Below are 20,026 nucleotides of genomic sequence, written 5' to 3' on the forward strand. Positions count from 1 at the left end.
TATTTTGAAGGCAGAAAACTGATTTATATTTTGGGATGCTCTTTTAATGTTTTCGTTGTTTTAATCATTTTGCTCATCTGCCCCTTTCATTCTATGTCCTTTTTATTTGACATGAATGTCTCTGTACATTCTGATTTGTAAAAGCCTTCGGGCCATAATGTGCCATCAGATTTATAGCACAACTCCCCACTGATTTCAATAGGGAATTCTGCTTAAAAGCTGATGGCATGATATGGCTCTTTGTTTGCTTACAGTATATGTCAGGAAGGAGAAGGAGGACAGAGAGTAGAGGAGGGAACATGCACAATGAGAAGGGAGGATGCAAGGGAAGTAGAAGAAATCGGGGGGGAGCGTCGGAGGATTTTCATGTCCCTTGGACTAGATGACCCACCAATGTTCTTGTAGCCCTGATATATGCTTGTCATTTCCTTTTCATAGTGTTCATTCAACAGTACCATGAACTTCAACCTGGGATCACTAACAAGGTTCCTTTTTTTTTAATGCCTAGAAAACTCCATGCTATTTGTGAGTATTCAGAACTGTGTCAATACGAAAATACATTTGAACTGTCCATCCGGTACCTCCATGTGCAGTTGTCCTTCGTTAGGTATCCATATAAAAAACAGGCAAGTCCTACTACTGCTGCCACGCTCAGCATTTGAGTGTAAAAACCAAGCCAAGCAAAATATATTCCAGTTTTCTCTCCATAATATTTCCTGTGAGGGGAAAAATACTCTTTGAAAATGCAAATAACTCCACATTTCTTTCTCAGACAACCGGCTATTCCAAATATTTAGGGCTAGACTCTATTTTCATATTTTTACAGTGTGTGACTCAGAGGTACAGCAGCTAACCATTTCTGTGAATTTGCATGATTTTTTATATTTGCATGCAATGCCGACTTCTCACTGAAGCTCACTTTTGATTGGTTATATAGGCATGTGCCTGTATCTTATAAAGTCAGAAACAGCATGCTCAAATGTGTGTGCAGATATGGGCAAACATATCAGCAATTAGAATTAAGACATGAATCTTCAATGTACCAAAACATTAAAATGTTATGTGAATTCCTCGGTCTTTCTGAATTGTACTGATCATATGCATACTCACCTGACAAGATCCAATGGCTGCAGTTTGTAAATACTTCGGGGGTGAGCCCATTCCTTGTAAAGAAGATACCGTTCATTAGGGCAGTTGGGGTCCTCTGACCGGTGATTGAATCTAGACTGCAAAAGAGAATGAATATGGAAACACTGTCTCATAAAATAACCACTTACAGTACCCAAACCGTACGGGCAGCTGAACCAGTTTACAGTGCCACTTCAGCCCCGCTGGCTGTGTGAAATCTGATCCCTGTGGAGCTACACTTGTGAGACTAGTATACAGGGTAATCTCTTAGCCCAAGTTCCATTGCAAATTACAAAAAAGGAGTTGGAAGTAAGCAAGCACTAACAGTACAGAGGCTTGTCATTAAGGACCTGATCTTGCAAATACTTATGCACATGCTTAATTTTAATTATGGGAGTCATCTCACTGAAAAAAATGGGGTTTAGTCATGTGCTTAAACATGCATGTAAGTATTTGCAGGCTTGGTGCCTAGGATTGGGAGAATAAATAGAAAAGGATCAGTTCTAATTAAAAATGAAACTTTAAGTACCCTTAACATACTATCACGTGCTTTCTTCAGGACAGTGATGTACCACAATGAAAGCTGAAAATTCTGGAGAATAAATGAAGGGCTTCCAGCATCTGTTTTAGATTCAAAAGAGGGTACAGAGGGAAATAACCCTTCATTTCCTTGCTAGGTTAGTTGTAAACGTATTTGGTGAAAATGTGGACTTGTATTAAGAATTTTTAATGGATTTTTCCATTCTCATTCTATAGTGCAACAAGAAAGGCGATGAGGAAGATCATTTGGCTTTCCCTCTTGGAGAGGAAAGTGATACATCCTGGGAGTTTCTGGCCATGGAGCATCATAGAAGATATAGACTGGCTGGGGAGCCTGGTGCACAGAGGCCAATAGGGACGTGAGGCAACTGAACTACATACAGCTCCCATCAGGCACCTCGGCAGCATTTCCAGATAAAAATACTTCAGTTTCTGGGTGTTTGGTTTTTGAAATAAAAATTGAAATCTTCTCTGAAAAGACACTTTTTGTGGAAAATTCTGTTGACTTGAAAAATCAGTATTCCTCTGAAAAAGAGTTTTGAAGGAAAATTTTCTTCCAGCCATTGTCTCCAAATAGGACAGTCAGTGAACAAATAAAATCAACGCCCATAGGCATTTTGCTATAGGAATCATGCATATGCCTTCAATCAGCATACAAATTTATTCCCAACTAAGATACCTGTTCCAAGCATTGGACTTACATCATGAAGAGGAAATGCTGCCTTGTAGATCCCAGAGTCCAGGAGTTTGTTAATACCAAACTTTTTCACATTGTCTCTTACTGCATATTCCACACGGGAAAGAATAAAATGAACCTGAAAAGTACAAAATGCCTTGAATCTCTTGCAATTTGTAAGTGAGGAATATAAACCATAACTTATGTCATCCCAGAATCATAGATGCTAAAGAGGGGCAAGTTCTTTGGGTGAAATTCACTGTACAAGGCCACTGCCCCCATTTAAGTCCCACTTAAACTCTATTTTGGGGCATAAGTGGAACCCAAGTTGGACAAAGGTTCGGAATTTCACCTCATTAGACTGTCCAGTCAGTTTCCTAGTGAATGTAGGATTGTTCTCTACAGTACATTTCTAATGTGTCAGGAGGGTTGTCTGTTATTGGTGATGGTGGTTGTGTTGCTCTGATTGACAAAGAGAAATAAACAAATGTCTTTGTGTGGGTTTAGAGACAGAAAAGAAATAAATCTTTATATTGACTTACAATTCTGCTTCTGGTTGCTGGGTTGAAGAAGATGTCTTTGTCTTGAATGTAAAAATCAGACAAACGGGCCTTTTCAAATGGGGCAGTGAAAAACTCTTGCTCTGGTTTGATGATATTTTCATCCACTCGGAAGAGTCTACTAAACCAGTTGAAAGCTGAATCTCGGGTTTTCAGGTCATTGGGCTTCAGCGGCAATTTGATGTGCATAACCTCGGCATATGTGCATAGCACTTCCCAAGGTGCGTGCACTTTTACAAAAATAAGCTTTTCATCTAAGACCTAAAGTGAAAGAATATTAAAAACGTATGCCCACAAAAAATGAAAGCAAAGAGCTCTTCATAATACTTTTAAAGTAACACAGATTTTCACAGGTTTCAGAGTAGCAGCCGTGTTAGTCTGTATCCGCAAAAGGAAAAGGAGTACTTGTGGCACCTTAGAGACTAATAAATTTATTTGAGCATAAGCTTTCATGAGCTACAACTCACTTCATTGGATGCATCCGATGCTCAAATAAATTTATTAGTCTCTAAGGTGCCACAAGACCTCCTTTTCTTTTTACAGATTTTCCCTTCTCTTTAAAACCCATAGAAAACCAATTCAGGGGTGTATTCTTTATCCATTTTAGTGAACATCTCATTAACTTCCGTAAAGGCACCGAAGGGAGATGAGAACTCTCTGGAGAGACTGGCATTTTAAAAAGATCACTAAATTGTTGCTTTAATGGTAACATCTTGCAAAATATTTTACAAAGCAATTTAAATTTTAGCACACATTACCTACATTACCTTTCTTAATGCTTATTTTTAGATCTAGTTCTCAGGAAGCTCACTATTTAAAAAGATTTTGAACCATTAGCATTGCAGGATTACCAAAACCAGCACAAATTTACAATGTACCATTTACAAGTAGCAATATATCCATGTTGGATTTTCTCCTAACAGTTCTTCTTGCACACTGAGGTGCATGCTATGGTCAGAGGGCCAAATCATGTGCTGGGATGCCACAAGTGGGGTTTCCACTGTAACTTTCTATTTAATCAAAAGCCTAAAGATGTGGATTTTGAGCCCCATTTGGGAGAAAGTGGCAGAGGGCCTCCTGTTCCGGAGCTCATTACGTTACAAAATAATCATAAAAATACTTTGTGCCAGATCCTGTGCTGCATCTGCTGGGAGCAACGGCAGCCCAGGAAGAAAGGAGGGGAAGATCCATCTTTGTGCTGCCTGGATTCTGGGATACTGCGGTGGCTAACATGGCCTCCAGTGTAAATGAGAACATCCCCAGTGGCTGCTTCATCTTGTAGCAGCCTATCCAGGGATGCCTACAGGCTGGAATGCAGCCCAGAATCTCCATAATGCTGAGTGCTACAGCTACTCCCACTATGCTGGGGCTTGCAAGGAACATTCGCCACTTATGTCAGATCTATGGCTGCTGTTTCATTAGGTGAATTCTCCCCAAGCTCTGGAGTCCCATTTACAATTCCTATATGCCACGAGGGCATGGGGCAGAACTGGTCCCTTAGAATTTTTATAGGGCTTCATGTTTTCAAAGTGCTGAACAAACTAACTATTTAATCTTCCCAACCCCTCTGTGAAGTAGGTGACTACTACCTCCATTTTGCAGAGAAAGAAACAGAGACAAAGCTTAAGTGACTTTGCTCAAGGCCACAGAGCAAGTCAGTGACAGATCCATGATTTCAGCACATAGATTCCTGGCTCCTAGACAAAGAATAGGGAAAGAGGCAGCAAGGGGAACCTCTTGTGACCCCAACATCCTGATCTCATAGAAATAAAGAGGGTGAAGAAGCTACAGTGCATTCATGGACTTATTTCCTTTTCCATATGGAGCCAAAGTCTGCTTTCAAACACAATAGTCTACACAAAGGAAAGGATACTCACCGATCTTGTTGCTTCAAGTTGCAAGCCATTGCTTATCAGATTAGACTCATATGCGCGCCTCTTCCTCTGTTAAAATCAATTGCAAGTAGTAAAATATCTTTGTTTGCTGATTTATGTCATTCATATAAAGTAGTGTACATAAAATAAAGGAACAGGATTGTCCAGCAAAAGTGAAGAATCACCCAGATGATGAGTTATTATCCTCAATATTTATATTATAATTGCTATGGCAGTCAGTGCACTATTAACCACTAGTCTTATACTTTTTTCTAAAAGCAATAACACTTTAAAATGCAGTTATGTGGCATACCTGCTCTCTTGGATTACTGAAGGCACTTGATCTTTAACCCATGTTTTACAATTACAGGTGGGCCGAGACACAAGTTCAGATCTTGATTTGTATCTAGCATTTTAGTCTGATGCATCACAGAGATGAGTCAGCCCCAAATTCTGGCTCTGTGAAAACGGTCATCAACATCGGCAATCTTCTCCTTTTCTCACCTAATTTAACCACTGAGGGAATGCCTCCCAGTAGCTTGTGCTACCCACCGGTAAATATTCTTCACCTCCAAAATCTTGCCATGTCAACCAATCCCCCCATTTCCCTGCCAATAGTCTGCAATTTTTTCCGTTTTTCACAATAAGGACATAACCTCATATTATGATTCTATCTAAATCCTCACCAATCTCACAATCCATAAATGCAACATCCTACAATTAAAAATCTCGTGGTTGGAGTGGCTGTAGGGGTAGTGGTGTTGTCCAGCAGTCCTCAGTGTCCCTAGGTGGGGAGGGAGGGAGGCCTGGTTTCATAGCCTTTCCTCATGTAACAAAGGAGCTGGCAGATGGGGCAGCTACAGACCCCACGATGTGCAGAGTGACAGCAATTTGCAGAAGTCCATGAGAAATGTTAATTTCACTCACAGAGTGTCTCTCACTTGGCAATCTATCCAGAGGCTCAAAAATCTGTCTCTGATGCTCAGCTGTACACTCTGTGAAATTCCTCAGAACCCCACGAATGGAACAAAATAAGGAACTCACAAAGAGATTTGTATTTTTACTAGATATTTTAAAAGTTGATGTGAAGTAGACCAAATTAAAGCTACTTGAAGCCCACTATATAAACTCCTCTATGGGCAGTTTGTTCGTCTAATTATCACATATTCTAGGTGAAGATCCATGATTAGTCTTCTGGGTTATTAAGTGCAATAGATTGTTTTCACACCCCAGACCATATTCTTAGTTGTTTGTATTGTCCTGTGCTTAAGGACTTCCGATCTCAAAGCTTCTCAAACAAGAACCGCCTATATCCACCTACTCTGGCACTCTGCATCCAGCTGTAACCTCTGTACATAACATCCAGTCCTGCTCCAACAACCAATGGCAAAACTCTTATTGACTAAACTGGAAGCAGAATCAGAACCTTGATAGGAACATGGGAATTGGCATACTGGCTCAGATCCAAGATCCACCAGGTATCCTGTTTCTGACAGAAGTCAGTACCAGATACTTCAGAAGAAGGTCTAAGAACTCCACAGCGGGCTGATGTTGGATAATCTGCCTTCAATTTAGGTCTCATCCTAATCTCTAATAGTTAGAGATTGGTTTAAACCAGAGGTGGACAAACTACGGCCTGTGGGCCACATCCGGCCCCTGAGCTCCCGGCTGGGGAGGCTAGCCCCCGACCCCTCCCCCACTGCCCCCCTCCCCCACAGCCTCAGCCTGCCATGCCACCAGCACTTTGGCCCACCGCTCCTGCTGGGCAGCGGGGCTGTGAGCTCCTACTGCTCTGAGCAGCATGGTAAGGGGGCAGGGAGCGGGGGGATTGGGTAAGGGGCAGGGGATCCTGGGGGCAGTCAGGGGACAGGGAGCAAGGGGTGGTTGGATGTTCTGGGTGGGGGAAGTCAGGGGACAGGGAGCAGGGGGCGGTTGGATGGGCAGAGGTTCTGAGGTCAGGGGTTGGTGGGGTGGATAGGGGTTGGGGCAGTCATGGGACAGGGAGGGTTGGATAGGGGATGGGGTCCCAGGGGGTGCTTAGGGGCTGGGCTGTGGATAAGGTCGGGGCAGTCAGGGGACAGGGAGCAGGGGCGGTTGGATGGGTCGTGGGTTCTGAGGGGGGCAGTCAGAAGGCAGGAAGTGGGAGGGGGCGGCTATGGGGCGGGGGCCAGGCTGTTTGGGGAGGCACAGCCTTCCCTACCCGACCCTCCATACATTTTGTGATGCCGATCTGGCCCTCGGGCCAAAAAGTTTGTCCACCCCTGATTTAAACCCTGAGGTTTAAAATCTCTTACAAAATTTTTGTTAGCATTAACTATGATAAGTCTGGATATTCTTGACAGCCCTATAAATATCCAATCCCTTTTAAGAACTTATTCAATTCTTGGACTCAACAATTTCTTGTGGTAACACATTCTACAGTTTAATCCCACGTGTGAAAAAAAGTATTTCCTTTTATTGGTTTCGAATTTCCAACTTTTAAAAAATTTAATGGACTATTCATCCCTTTGTTTGTGTGTTATGAGACAAGGAGAACAATAGAACTATCTTCTTTATACTATTATTTTAATCTTTTTATGATGTCTCATCTTAGTCATATTTCTTCTTGATTCCTGCTGTCATTTGACTAATACATGAAGCACAAAGACAGAAAGTCTCTTTTTTTCTAGATAATGTAAATGTTGATACTGTGGTTATTTACATGTGTCTAATCCTTTTTTAAAAAAAATCTTGCTAGTCCATTTTCTTCAATAATGATAGCATGCAATGAGTTCCACAAGTTAATTTGGTCTTCAGAACATCAGAGGGAGATCTGTCAGTCACCAAGAGAACATGGGCTCATCAGGCTTAAGGCACCCCACTGGTAGTTGGGTGGGGGGAGAATAGAACAACCAACCCTCCAATCTCATTTTTGCCATCTTTCATGATTTTATTGGGCAGTTTTCTTAAAGCTGTTGCTTCTGGCATCAAGAGATTCTCTGCTTCGTTTTTTTCATTAAAAAAAGTCAGATTCTATTGCTCATAGTTGCAAGACTAAAGCTTGAAAATGTGAAGTGAGTGTACCGTAAAGGCTCAGAAACCTGAAGGCAAAGAAAAAAGAAACCCTATACAATAGAGTTTTTTCATATTAAATATATATATAAATTTTAAGCCAATCTCATGATTTCTGCAGGCCTAACTCATGATTTTTGAACACTTGGGATTGGTAACACTGCTGACTCCACCCTGACTGTCAATGATAATTTATAATAATTGTACTTGGAAAGAAACTAGTTCTGGACCCATCGCCCCATGGAGCTGCCCACTTATAATTCCTGATTTCTCTCCTGCCCCAGTAGGTGAGGCAAGAAAGTGGGAGCAGGATACGAGTAGGGTTGCCACATGAATAGAGACCTTATTTCCAGAAGTTCCTTACTACCCTCAGCCCTGCCAAACAAATCTCTCCACCAGACTGCAGAACAGGTGTGGTTGCCCTTCTCCCTTAACTTAATGGGCTCTTTCAACTTTCTTACTTCACTGCAAGATAGGTAATCTTGGCAAACAAACAGTTTATGTAGCTTGCTGCCTTTTGCAGACCCAAGCAATTGCATAAAATGGACCTCAAATATCATATTTGTTTGCAGTGTTTATTTTAATAACACAGATATTGTTCCCTTTCTTCAGGCATGACACATTCAAAAACAAAGGAAGAAGTAATGTTGGTTTTTTAAATTGTTCAAACCAATTTTCTGTTTGTCAGGTAGCTAAACTAAATTAGATGAATTGTATTTGATTAGCAGGAACAATTTAGAAAAAGACTGTTTACTTACGAAAACAAACCTCTCATATCCTGCTAATCTAGAGTTCTCTGTAAACTTTCTGTAGAAATTGCTGAACATCAAATATTTGCTGTAGGTTGTTTCTTTGTTGCCTGGATAAAGATTTTTTTAAAATTATTTTTATAAAGCACAGATTGTTTTATCTTCATTGGTGACCAAGATCAGAAACGATGGTTCTGATCCAACTCCCACTGAAGTCAATGAGAGTCTTTCAATGTAAATTGGACTGGGACTAAAACCACATTATCTGTTAATTTATTTTGAATTTACCTTTCTATTGCTGCCTCATTAGTTTTCAAATACAAGCTATTTAAGGATCCCAGCAGGAAAAAAAATGGCATATTGGAACACTTACTGAAACTCTAATGACTTGTAGATGAAAATAGTTCATGGGGACTAAACTGAGCACATCAATTGCGGGGATTTAAATTCATACTTCATGGGAGAAATTTTAATCTCAGACACACACAAAAATTAGCACACCCTCAGATAGTTATAAAATTTACTGGAAATGCACTCCACCCATTGGAGTTTGGCATCTAGTCCTAAATTGTTTTGATTTTCAACAGTGCTTGTAATGTTAGTTTCAGGTAAACTTCAAAGGGCTCAGAGTTCAAGTTCAGATGCTTATATGAAGCTTATCAACCCCTTCCGAGTCTGATAAATTTGTCTGGAAATCGTATGAGAACAGGCTTCCTTCATAGTATTTCAGCATTTCTGACTTTTGGTTTCGACTATACTGCAAAGACACAGAAGCACATGGGGATGCAGCTAGGGAAGGTGAATTGTGATGGGTCATTCACCCCACACTAGCCCTGTAGGAGTTAACATAGGCAAGAGAGGCCAATTAGCTCCTGAAGGTGGAGCTAGAACGCAATGAGGCTTAACTGGTGAAGAAGTTCAGCTGGGCACAAACAGGCATGGCTTCTATAAAGCCAGGGAGCTGGCAACAGAGACCTGGCCTACAGATATAGTCCTTGACACAAGGAGGAAGAGCAGGAGCCTGTATTAGCTAAGGTAGGAAGCAGTCCAGGGAACAGCAGTAAGGGCTTGGAGAATAAAGCGCAGAGCTGCTGGGTTTAGGGTACCTGGACTGGAAACTGGATTAGAGTGCAGGCCAGAGTTCCCCTAAAAGCCAGTTTCGGAATGGCATGGTAGGTGTGCAGCCCATTTAGGGACTGCCAGAGACAGTTAGGAAGGAGAGTGTTATTACCCTGGGGGACACCACGGTGACTTGGCCAGAGGGCTAAGCCATGAAGAGGAAAGCCCCCCCCTGCAATTTACCTAATCATGCTACTAATACATACAAAGTAACTAGAGCTGTTGATTAATCACAGTTAACTCACACGATTAACTCAAAATTAATTGTAATTAAAAAAACTAAATTGCGATTAATTGCAGTTTTAATTGCACTGTTAAACAACAGAAAACCAATTGAAATTTCTTTTGGATTTTTTCTACATTTCCAAATATATTGATTTCAATTACAACACAGAATACAAAAAGTGTACTGTACTGTACTTTATTATTTTTATTACAAATATTTGCACTGTAAAAATAAAAGAAATAGTATTTTTCAATTCACCTCATACAAGTACCATAGTGCAATCTCTTTATCGTGAAAGCGCAACTTACAAATGTAGATTTTTTTGTTACATAACTGCACTCAAAAACAAAACAATATAAAATTTTAGAGCCTACAAGTCCACTCAGTCCTACTTCTTGTTCAGCCAATTGCGGAGAGAAACAAGTTTGTTTACGTTTACGGGAGATAATGCTGCCCACTTCTTATTTACAGTGTCACCTGACAATGAGAACAGATGTTCGCATGGCACTTTTGTAGCTGACATTGCAAGGTATTTACGTGCCAGATATGCTAAACATTCATATGCCCTTTTATGCTTTGGCCACCATTCCAGAGGACATGCTTCCATGCTGATGACGACACTCGTTAAAAAAACAACACAATTAAATTTCTGACTGAACTCCTTGTGGGAGAATTGTATGTCTCCTGCTCTGTGCTTTACCTGCATTCTACCATATATATCATGTTATACCAGTCTCGAGTGATGACCCAGCATGTTGTTTGTTTTAAGAACATTTTCATTGCAGATTTGACAAAACGCAAAGAAGGCACCATTGTGAGATTTCTAAAGATAGCTATAGCACTCGACCCAAGGTTTAAGAATCTGAAGTGCCGTCCAAAATCTGAAAGGCACAAGGTGTGGAGCATGCTTTCAGAAGCCTTAAAAGAACAACACTCTGATGCAGAAACTTCAGAACCCAGACAACCAAAAAAGAAAATCAACCTTCTGCTGGTGGCATCTGACTCAGATGATGAAAATGAACATGTGTTGGTCTGCACTGCTATGGATCATTATAGAGCAGAACCCATCATCAGCATGTCCTCTGGAATGGTGGTTGAAGCATGAAGGGATATATGAATCTTTAGCGCATCTGGCATGTAAATATCTTTCAACACTGGCTACAATGGTGCCATGCGAATGCCTGTTCTCACTTTCAGGTGACGTTGTGAACAAGAAGCGGGCAGCATTATCTCCTGCAAATGTAAACAAACTTGTTTGTCCGAGCAATTGGCTGAACAAGAAGTAGGACTGATTGGACTTGTAGTCTCTAAAGTTTTACATTGTTTTATTTTTGAGTGCAGTTATTTTTTGTGTATAATTCTACATTTGTAAGTTCAACTTTCATGATTAAGAGACTGCATTACAGTACTTGTATTAAGTGAACTGAAAAAATACTATTTCATTTGTTTTTTGCAGTGCAAATATTTGCAATCAAACAAATATAAAGTGAGCACTGTACACTTTGTATTCTGTGTTGTAATTGAAATCAATATATTTGAAAATGTAGAAAAATCCAAAAATATTTAAATAAATGGTATTCTATTACTGTTTAACAGCGTGATTAATGGTGCGATTATTTTTTTTAATTGCTTGACAGCCCTAAAATTAACATGGGTCAATTTCCGCCCTCAGTTATATTCATGAAATCCCATTAGAATTATTAGGGATGTGGAGCTACTGAGCTATCGCACTGCAAAGTGACTTTGGTGAAAATCCCTTGACCAGGCTGATTTTTTCCATTACAAATTCATTCTCTGATCATTCAGTTCTGCCATCTTCCTACCTAAACAACTGTCCTACAATGGGATGTAGGCAGTGTGGCCTACTGGGTGGAGAAGAATCAGAGGGTAGAACCAGAGGCGTGGTCAGAGGTCCAACCAATGGTTGGAGCCAGCAGTCATCACAGAACCAAGGTCAGAAGCCAAAGTCATGGTCAGGAAATTCTAAGACAATGGTTGGAACCCAGTAATCAGAAATTGTGAGCACGATAGGAATGAGGGCTAGAACTGTAGCAGGCATAGGTTAGAGCAAGGTACAGTACAGGAAGCAGGTCTGGCACAGCTGCAGGCATAGAGCAGCCACTGTGCAGCTCTTGCTTCAAGGCTTAAATGGTGAGGGTTTAATGATCTCTGCTGAGCTCAGTGGGGTGCTAGGTGATCATGCCTGGAGCCAGCTGAGTTCCTGACAGTACCTGTACTCCACCCCTTGAGAGCTCCTCCTAGGGTCCCCCAGCCCTGGCTTGTCAGAGTATCTTCAATGAAATTACTGCAGGAGACAGGGAGTATGAATGTTTTCTTTTGGTTTCCAAGACTGTACCTCTTCCAATCTATCTAGAGCAGGGGTTCTCAGGACAAATTTTTGGTGGCCTCAGAGAGTGCCCACCAACTTTTGCTGGTGACCGCTCTCATACTTTTTCCTAAAGTATTTAATTAGCTTTAGGAAAAACAAATAAATATGCCCATAGATACATCCAAATCATTGTAATTTTTTTACTGCTAGCTAGTACGTCTGCTGTGAAAAGCGATATTAACCAACATACAAATAGCACTTTTCACAGTAGACTTACTCACCCCGGCCAAGCCTGTGGACAAATTAAGCCCTGGATATCTGGAAGGGGAGTCAGCCAGGGGCTAGAGCCTGAAGCCCTGCAGCTGGAGGCCAGTGCCTGCTGCCACGCAGCCAGGGCCCAGGGCTGAAGCCCCAAGTCTGAGCCCCACCACCCCGGGAAGGTGGGGAATTCACCGACTGCCAGCTCCTCCAGTGTTGTGCCCCAGGTGTCGGCCCAACCCCCGTTGGCGGCCCCAGCAACCAACACCAAGGAAATACATCCAGGAGCAACAGGGAGGGGGAAGGGCCGCTACTTTTCCCTCCCCTCCTCTCCCCCCCGTGAGGCTGTGGCCGCAAGAAAAGCCCCTGGTGGCCACATGTGGCCACAGTGGCTGCATTTGAGAAACACTGATCTAGAGCTTCCCCCTGACTCGCTGCGGGTCAAGGTACTTTGTATTCCTCCTATCCATGGACAATAACTGGTGCGAGGATGGAAGAAGGTCTACCCAGTTGGGCAAGGAGGTTGTTGATGAACCATTTGAGGAGACAAACCTGAAACATGGGGTGAATCTTTGAGGCATTCTGGGAGTTGAAGCTTGAAGGCCACTGGGTTTAAATCAGTGACCACTTCTGAATATATGGATCCTAACTCTCATTAATTTTAATGAGTCAATGAGCTAATTTCTGCCCTTATTTACATGTCACAAAATAGGGTTGTGTGGAGTGCAATTCATGCCAGAACTTGTCCTAGTAGATCTTATCCTTACCTATCAAGGGTGAAATCCTGTTTCAATTGAAGTCAATGGGAGTTTTTCTATTTTATTCCATGAAGCCACAATTTCACCCCAGGAGAATAGACCCCTTTGGATCTATTACTCTTCAATAAACCAGAGTTCTAAAGCTCTGTACACAATAAACACCTGGCTAACAGGTATATAAAGTTGCCAGGGGAGTCAAAGAAAGAGTAGTACAAACAAGAAAACTTTCAGTCTTTAAGCACCTTGAATTGCACAATGTGCTGTATATAAAGTTTGGCTTTTTTCAGTTTATTATTAATCAGGGACAGACAGTGAAGTATGCAGTATTTAAAGTTGATTGTAAATGACAACATTTCCTATTTTGGTTACTAGTAATAGTATTTCATCATAAAAGTACTAGTCAATTTGCCCCAAAAGAAAATATAAACAAATAAGCAATAGTGCCTGTAAAAGACAACATAAAAAGATTTGAGATTACTCCAAGGCAAATAAAATCTTTACACATAAAATATTTTCACATCTTTCTGGGAATTCTGATAGGCCAAAATGCTAATTCTGTCATTACATTTTCTATTTATTAGTATTTTCCACGGCTGCAAAACTGCACAACAAATAAATACACCATCTTCCCTTCCACCTCTTAGTTACAGAAACTTTTGTTTTATTCTCCACCCACCATTTTCAATTACTCTAACTCCCTTTATTTCTTTGCTTCTTCTCTCTCCTCTTCCTAATAGGAGGCTGCAGTAAGACCCAGAGAAAATCCAGTGCATTACTTGGAAGGAAACAGGAAGTTTTACATGTCTATACAGAATTTGCTTATGAAATGAAGTGGTGTCGAATTTGGTCTCAATACTCTCTGCAATTCTGTAACTGGAAACAGCATATTATATATAAAAATAATGGAAAATACACCCTCTACACTCCCTCAGATCATGTCATCATAAAATTATCAAAAAGTGGCTAGTCTCCACCTTGGCCACTTGTACCCACTATCCCCTCTTTTTGTGTCCTATGGACCCTGGTCCTGCAATTCATAATATGTAGGTGTACTACTGCATGCACAGAGCCCCACTGACTTCACCTGGGCTCCACAGAGGCACAGCAGTCTGTGCACACGCAACAAATGACAGGAAGGGGCCTTAGATTGTAAGCCCCTGGGGACACGGACTGCACCTTCTTTTATGGATGGAAAACACCTAGCAGAATACTGATAATCTTACTGGTCTGATAATTCAAGGGTTAATTTTATCTACATAATAAAATACTAATAATTTATTGCACATGTTTAATTTTCATCACTATTTGGACAAGACACTCATTTTAAAAAAATACATTTGGACTCTGACCAAAATGACAGACAAAAACATAAAAATGTAATTGATATGACAATGTTTCCAAAAGGGCAGCTGTTTGTTTTTAATTACCTCTCCACTTCATTTTGGTACTTGTGACCATGTGTAAAGCTACATCCACCCACTGTTGTACTCTATTAAACACCACTAATGACATTCCTTATGGCTGCCTCAGCAATGCCAACTGCAATACTGTGCAGTGAATATCAACCCATCTAGCTACATGGCTTTTTACTTCTACTCCTCCTTTTCCCTAAGGCAAGTCATTATTCATAAACCTGCTGCTTTTGGTATTGTGTTGTATCCTTGCCCGTTTCCAGCAGAGTCTCTTAGAACTCAAAGATTTAAGAGAGAAACATTGCTCAGAACAAGAGTGAAGTATGTGTTAAAATGCACCTTTCAAGTGTAGGTACGTCTACATAATCCTAAAAAAAGGGACAATATCAAGGAGTCCAGGACTAAAATGTGACCTACGATGCCTATGTGCTGTAATAGTATGGCTGGAAATGTTCTCTTGGTTCTAGATATCTTTATCAACAAAATCTGCAGTTGGGCATACTGAAGAAATTAAATAACCATGTTTGACCTTTCTCTGTAGCAGTTCAATAGCACTATTCCTACTGTGCACTAACAAGACATTGGTGTGAATAGGAAGCTGACATATTGCAGGGGATCATGGTGGAGGATCAGACTACTGGGGTGACATGGGAGAAGAAAGTATTAGGGGAATAGTATTGCTGGGGGAGGGACACAGAGAGAAGAGTACGGAAGGTATGGTGTTGCTGGAGTACATTTGTGTGTGTCTGAGAAACGGGTGTTCTGGAGCAGCAGGCTTGTGAAGTGGGAAAAATGGATGAAACAGATTAGAGCATAGGCTTTAAGGCAAAGTGGGAAGAGGGCCCTGCCTCCTGTCTCAATGACCCATTTATCTCCCTCCACATCTCAGGTTTATCCCTTTTGTATTCTGTCCTGATCCCTTTCTTATGTGCATACATTTAATGCTGAAAACTTTATCTATGTAAATGTTATACACCTTAAAATATGTTGAGGTTGGAGTTCATTGAAAAATAGGATGAATTTTTCATGAACATTTTCATGAAAAAATTGTCCTTTTTTTCTTGTTGAAAACTTGGAATTTGAAACTTTTTGACCAGCTCTTGCTGGGGCAAAGGACTGTGAGGAGAGAGGATATAGGAAGTGACAATCTGCTCTCTCTCTCTTTGTGCCCCTGCCCTAGTCAAGATTATTCTTTTTAACATCCTATTTCTCCTTGGTGCAGAAAAGAGCGACAAGGATGATTAAAGGCCTGGAAAAACTCTCATATAAAGATTTAAAAGATTGGGGTTGTTTACATTGGAAAGAAAAAGAATAAGAGGGTCATTATATATGCATATAAAATAATAAATGATATCAAGAAGGCAGATCAGGAACTTCTGTTCTCCCTGTCTCATAACAGAAGAAGAAGGGAAAAATTTAAAAAGTGGGTAATTCAGAACTGATCAAAGGAAATACTTTTTCACACAATGTGTAATTTGACAGTAGGATTCAGTGCCATAGGAAGTCATTAAGGCCAAGAACTTGACAAGATGCCAGTAGGTATAATTGGGTATTTATACAGTTATGAAGAAAATCCAGAGTTGTCATCATTAATGATGACTAAAACTTTGGAAGGGCTATTAAACCTTGTGCTCCTGGGTTTAAGCCAGTCTCTAACTATTAGAGACCAAGATGAGACTTATATTTGGAGTACATTATTGAAAAACTGTTTACTGCAGGGTTCGTACACCTTTCTCTGAAGCAAGTAGCTCTGGCCACTGTCAGAGGCAGGATACTGGACTAGATGAACCTTGGATCTGATCCAGTCTGGCATTCCTGTTTCTATGTTCTTCCTCCCACCCACTCTTAACACCCATGTTTTCCCTATAACTCCCAGCAATGCCTTCTCTTTCCCATTCCTCTCCGTGGCCCCCACAACTGTTCTCCAAATTATCCCCTCCTCCATATCCCCCCAAATCCTGGTCCTTCAGAACTCCCCAGTTCTCTGCCAATCATTTACTACCCCTAGTGATCCTTAATATGTATCAAGTCAGTGATGACGCCCCAGAGCATTCCAGATGCTGATGCTTTCGTCACAGAAATCTAATCCTGTGAAGTGCACAAATGGACCTCCAGCTGCAAGCTTGGCCCCAAGCTCTGAGCCATCTGGGAGCTCAATCTTGGAGCTCACACTAATCCCAGAGTTTATGATAATCCCTCACATTCAAGGCCAGATCCTTGGCCCCACTTCTGGTTGCTTTCTGCTAAAGCTGTCCCTATGGGGGTGATGGGGATTTCCTTTGTGAAGGCATAGCCTTGAGCGGATTAATGGTGGGGCACGTCAGGCTAGCACCGAAGCTAGAGGAGCCAGCCTACAACAATAATGATTCCTTGATTGTTCTCTCAAGGGAAGTGGTCTGTGAATTAAAACTGCCCTATTCCTCACTGCCTAAAAACCAGTATTTATGAGTGAAAGTTGGAGTTCAGAAAACTTGCTGCTGCTGAGAACATGTGGGCTGAAAAATTATGAACCACAGGGAAAACACATGTAATTTTTGACCAAGCAACATATAAACATCTCTATTCCTACTCTTTCCAAATTCCCTGAAAGACAGATTGGTTACCCGAAACAAAAGTGAGAGAAGATAGAAATAGTGCTTAAAATACAAGTCTGGCTTCACCCTGAACTATGGAGTTGGGTGACATTTTTTGGCAAATAGTAAATTCACTGAAATATGCAGTTTTCAGGGGCACTGATACTACTTGCCAAACTGCATTTAGATAATAATTTCAGCCAAAAAAAAAAAAAAAAGAAAAAAATACTGAAAAAGTCAAAACATTTTGTAACATTTCATTTTGACCTTTCCTTTCAAAATGGTGTTTTGTTTTGAAATTTAGATAATTAAAAAAAAAAGGTGAAAACACCAAAAAAAAATGGCCCAAAACAAAATGAAAAACTGAAATAAAATTTAGTTTTGGGTCAAACATTTCGTTTGCAAAAAAAAAAAATCAATTTTTTTGGTTTTTTTTTTTTTTAGGTTCGGATCAACCTGAAACAATTCCCCTCCTCTCTCCCCCAGCTTTCAGTTTGGCCTGAACTGAAAAAAATCAATTATTTTTTCCATGCTAATTATGACCAATGCCTTCATGAAACAGAAACTGAGAAACACCTTACCATTTGCTTTTTATTCACACTCTTCTTGCGATTCTCATTTTTGTTCTCATCTTCATACACCAAAACAAAGTCAATTCTTCGTTGGCCATCGTTAAAGAACAAGGAGTCAGGTTTTTGATCAAACTCTGCCTGTAAGGAGTGCAGAACATTTTAAATATGAAGATCTATACAAGCCAGTTCTTTTTGTTAGTTGACTATGTACAGAAATTGAGGAGCAGAAACAAGTTACAGTAGCAACAAAACTCAGGATCATACTGTTCCCTTTTGTAAAGATACAAGTCTCTGTAAGACATAAGGACAGCAGAACTTCTACCTAATTTTCTCCTTCAAAAATTGCAGATTAACTCTTGCAAATATGGCAATGGAAGGAGCTTAGGTGACAGTATGATTACCAAGTTTCAGAGTAACAGCCGTGTTAGTCTGTATTCGCAAAAAGAAAAGGAGTACTTGTGGCACCTTAGAGACTAACCAATTTATTTGAGCATAAGCTTTCATGAGCTACAGCTCACTTCACCGGATGCATACTGTGATTACCAAATAAGGCATCCGTCAAGTAATTTACATACCATTGTGATATACTGTTACAGATCCTTGCTATAAAACATTTTGGTTCCTGCAGGGACTCTCACAGTAACTGACTTCCCATCTTTCCCAGAGACTTTTCCAGAAGTCTGAGCTTCTCAACAACTGAAAAATCCTTTCATGGCTCCATATACACTAATATCCATAAGAACCAGTGCCACGTGCACAACCCTGAACCAGAGGAGGACACGGCCATAGTGCAAATGCATTCACAAAATGTAACGCATCCCATGTGGATATACTTCTTATTTTTATTAGCAAAATCTCAGCAGGCACAGAACACTGTTAAACGCCACACATCCATCACTTTATAATATATGCCAAAATAAAAAAGATTAATATATCCATAAACCATCACCCAGTCCCTAGAGGAACATAGGATAGATTGTCATATCCACTAATAACATCTTAATGTGTTAATTCATGTGTATGACATTTTAGGCACAATTGATGATGGGTTTGATGGAGAAATTTGAATGCTGGAGTTACGTTTTTGCAGTTAGCTTGTGGGAATACTTGTGGGCATCACCATGTGTAATAATGCTTAAGGTTAAGATTTTGTCACGATTATTTTTAGTAAAAGTCACAGGCATGTCGTGGGCAATAAACAAAAATTCATGGAAGCCAGTGACCTGCCTGTAACTTTTACTAAAAACAACAGGGGAGGGAGGGGCTGAACGCTGGGGCTGGGACTGAAGCCCGAGCCCCGGAGAGGGGGACTGAGAGCTGTGGGGCTCCCGCCGCTGCGTGCAGCAGAAGCTGAAGAGGTCTCTTACAGTCACGGAATCCGTGATCTCCATGATGAAATCGTATCCTTAATAATGCTCATCCTCACATCCATTTTGTTAACAACTAAACCTTAATGTCATTAGAATTCCTACCCAGTTTGAAGAAGTGGGTGTCTGTGTGACTTCGGTTAAACTGGAAGGTGTTCGTGATACTGAGCCAGATCCTCAGCTGCTGTAAACTGATATAGCTCCACTGAAGTCAATGGAACTATGTTAACTTATTCCAGTTTGGGATCTGGCCCAAAGTTGTATGAGAGAAGATATGTATTCCTAAAAGCTTGCAAAACTGCTGAAAACAAGGACTTCTTTCCCCGCCTTTCCTATTTTGACCCTGATATGAAAGTAACGGCTTGTATGAGGCAAGGTAAGGTTATATTCTTTCTCTTTAAGCAAAATAAATCTCTAAACAACAAACAGGGGTACAAAGGTATGGCTTTACTCACTGTTGTTTGAATGGTAATGTTACCTATTATTACTAACGTGTTTAGATACAACTGTTATAAATTACTCCAGACTTCAAAGGTTTGGGATAATTAACGTTTAAAACTTCTTGACATCCAGCATCTTTAGATTATTGCCGTGACACAGAGTATCTATTTGAATCAAATCAATCAGCAGTTGTCATTTCTTAGAATTATAGGAGTTAGAGCTGAAGCAGACCTATTAGATCATCCCACTTGGCCATTCAAGGATTGTCTGCAACAGCTGTAGTTTTAAATATAAAATGCAGCACTGCTAGTGTTATCTCCAGACTATTTTAAATGTCTCGTAATTGGGCTTAGCTGCATGACGACTACATCCTAGCATGGAGTTAAAATATCA

At 40.6% G+C, this 20,026-nt stretch overlaps 1 protein-coding gene across 6 annotated transcripts in view; it reads right to left on the reverse strand.

The window, feature by feature from the left end:
* Window positions 1–20,026, reverse strand: part of ANO6 (anoctamin 6) — a 182,486-nt gene that overhangs the window by 88,637 nt on the left and 73,823 nt on the right. For all 6 annotated transcript variants that reach the window (XR_012156788.1, XR_012156787.1, XM_073327998.1 and 3 more), the window contains exons 3-8: window positions 17,835–17,963; window positions 4,782–4,847; window positions 2,887–3,165; window positions 2,370–2,483; window positions 1,111–1,226; window positions 582–716 (exon numbers count right to left, since the gene is read on the reverse strand). Coding sequence is in view for 4 of the 6 variants with exons in the window: in XM_073327998.1 (XP_073184099.1) it covers window positions 582–716; window positions 1,111–1,226; window positions 2,370–2,483; window positions 2,887–3,165; window positions 4,782–4,847; window positions 17,835–17,963 (839 nt within the window). In the remaining 2 variants the exon portion in view is untranslated. The remainder of the gene's footprint in view (window positions 1–581; window positions 717–1,110; window positions 1,227–2,369; window positions 2,484–2,886; window positions 3,166–4,781; window positions 4,848–17,834; window positions 17,964–20,026) is intronic.

Source organism: Lepidochelys kempii, chromosome 1, assembly GCF_965140265.1.
Source record: "Lepidochelys kempii isolate rLepKem1 chromosome 1, rLepKem1.hap2, whole genome shotgun sequence".
NCBI classification, from domain to species: domain Eukaryota; kingdom Metazoa; phylum Chordata; order Testudines; family Cheloniidae; genus Lepidochelys; species Lepidochelys kempii.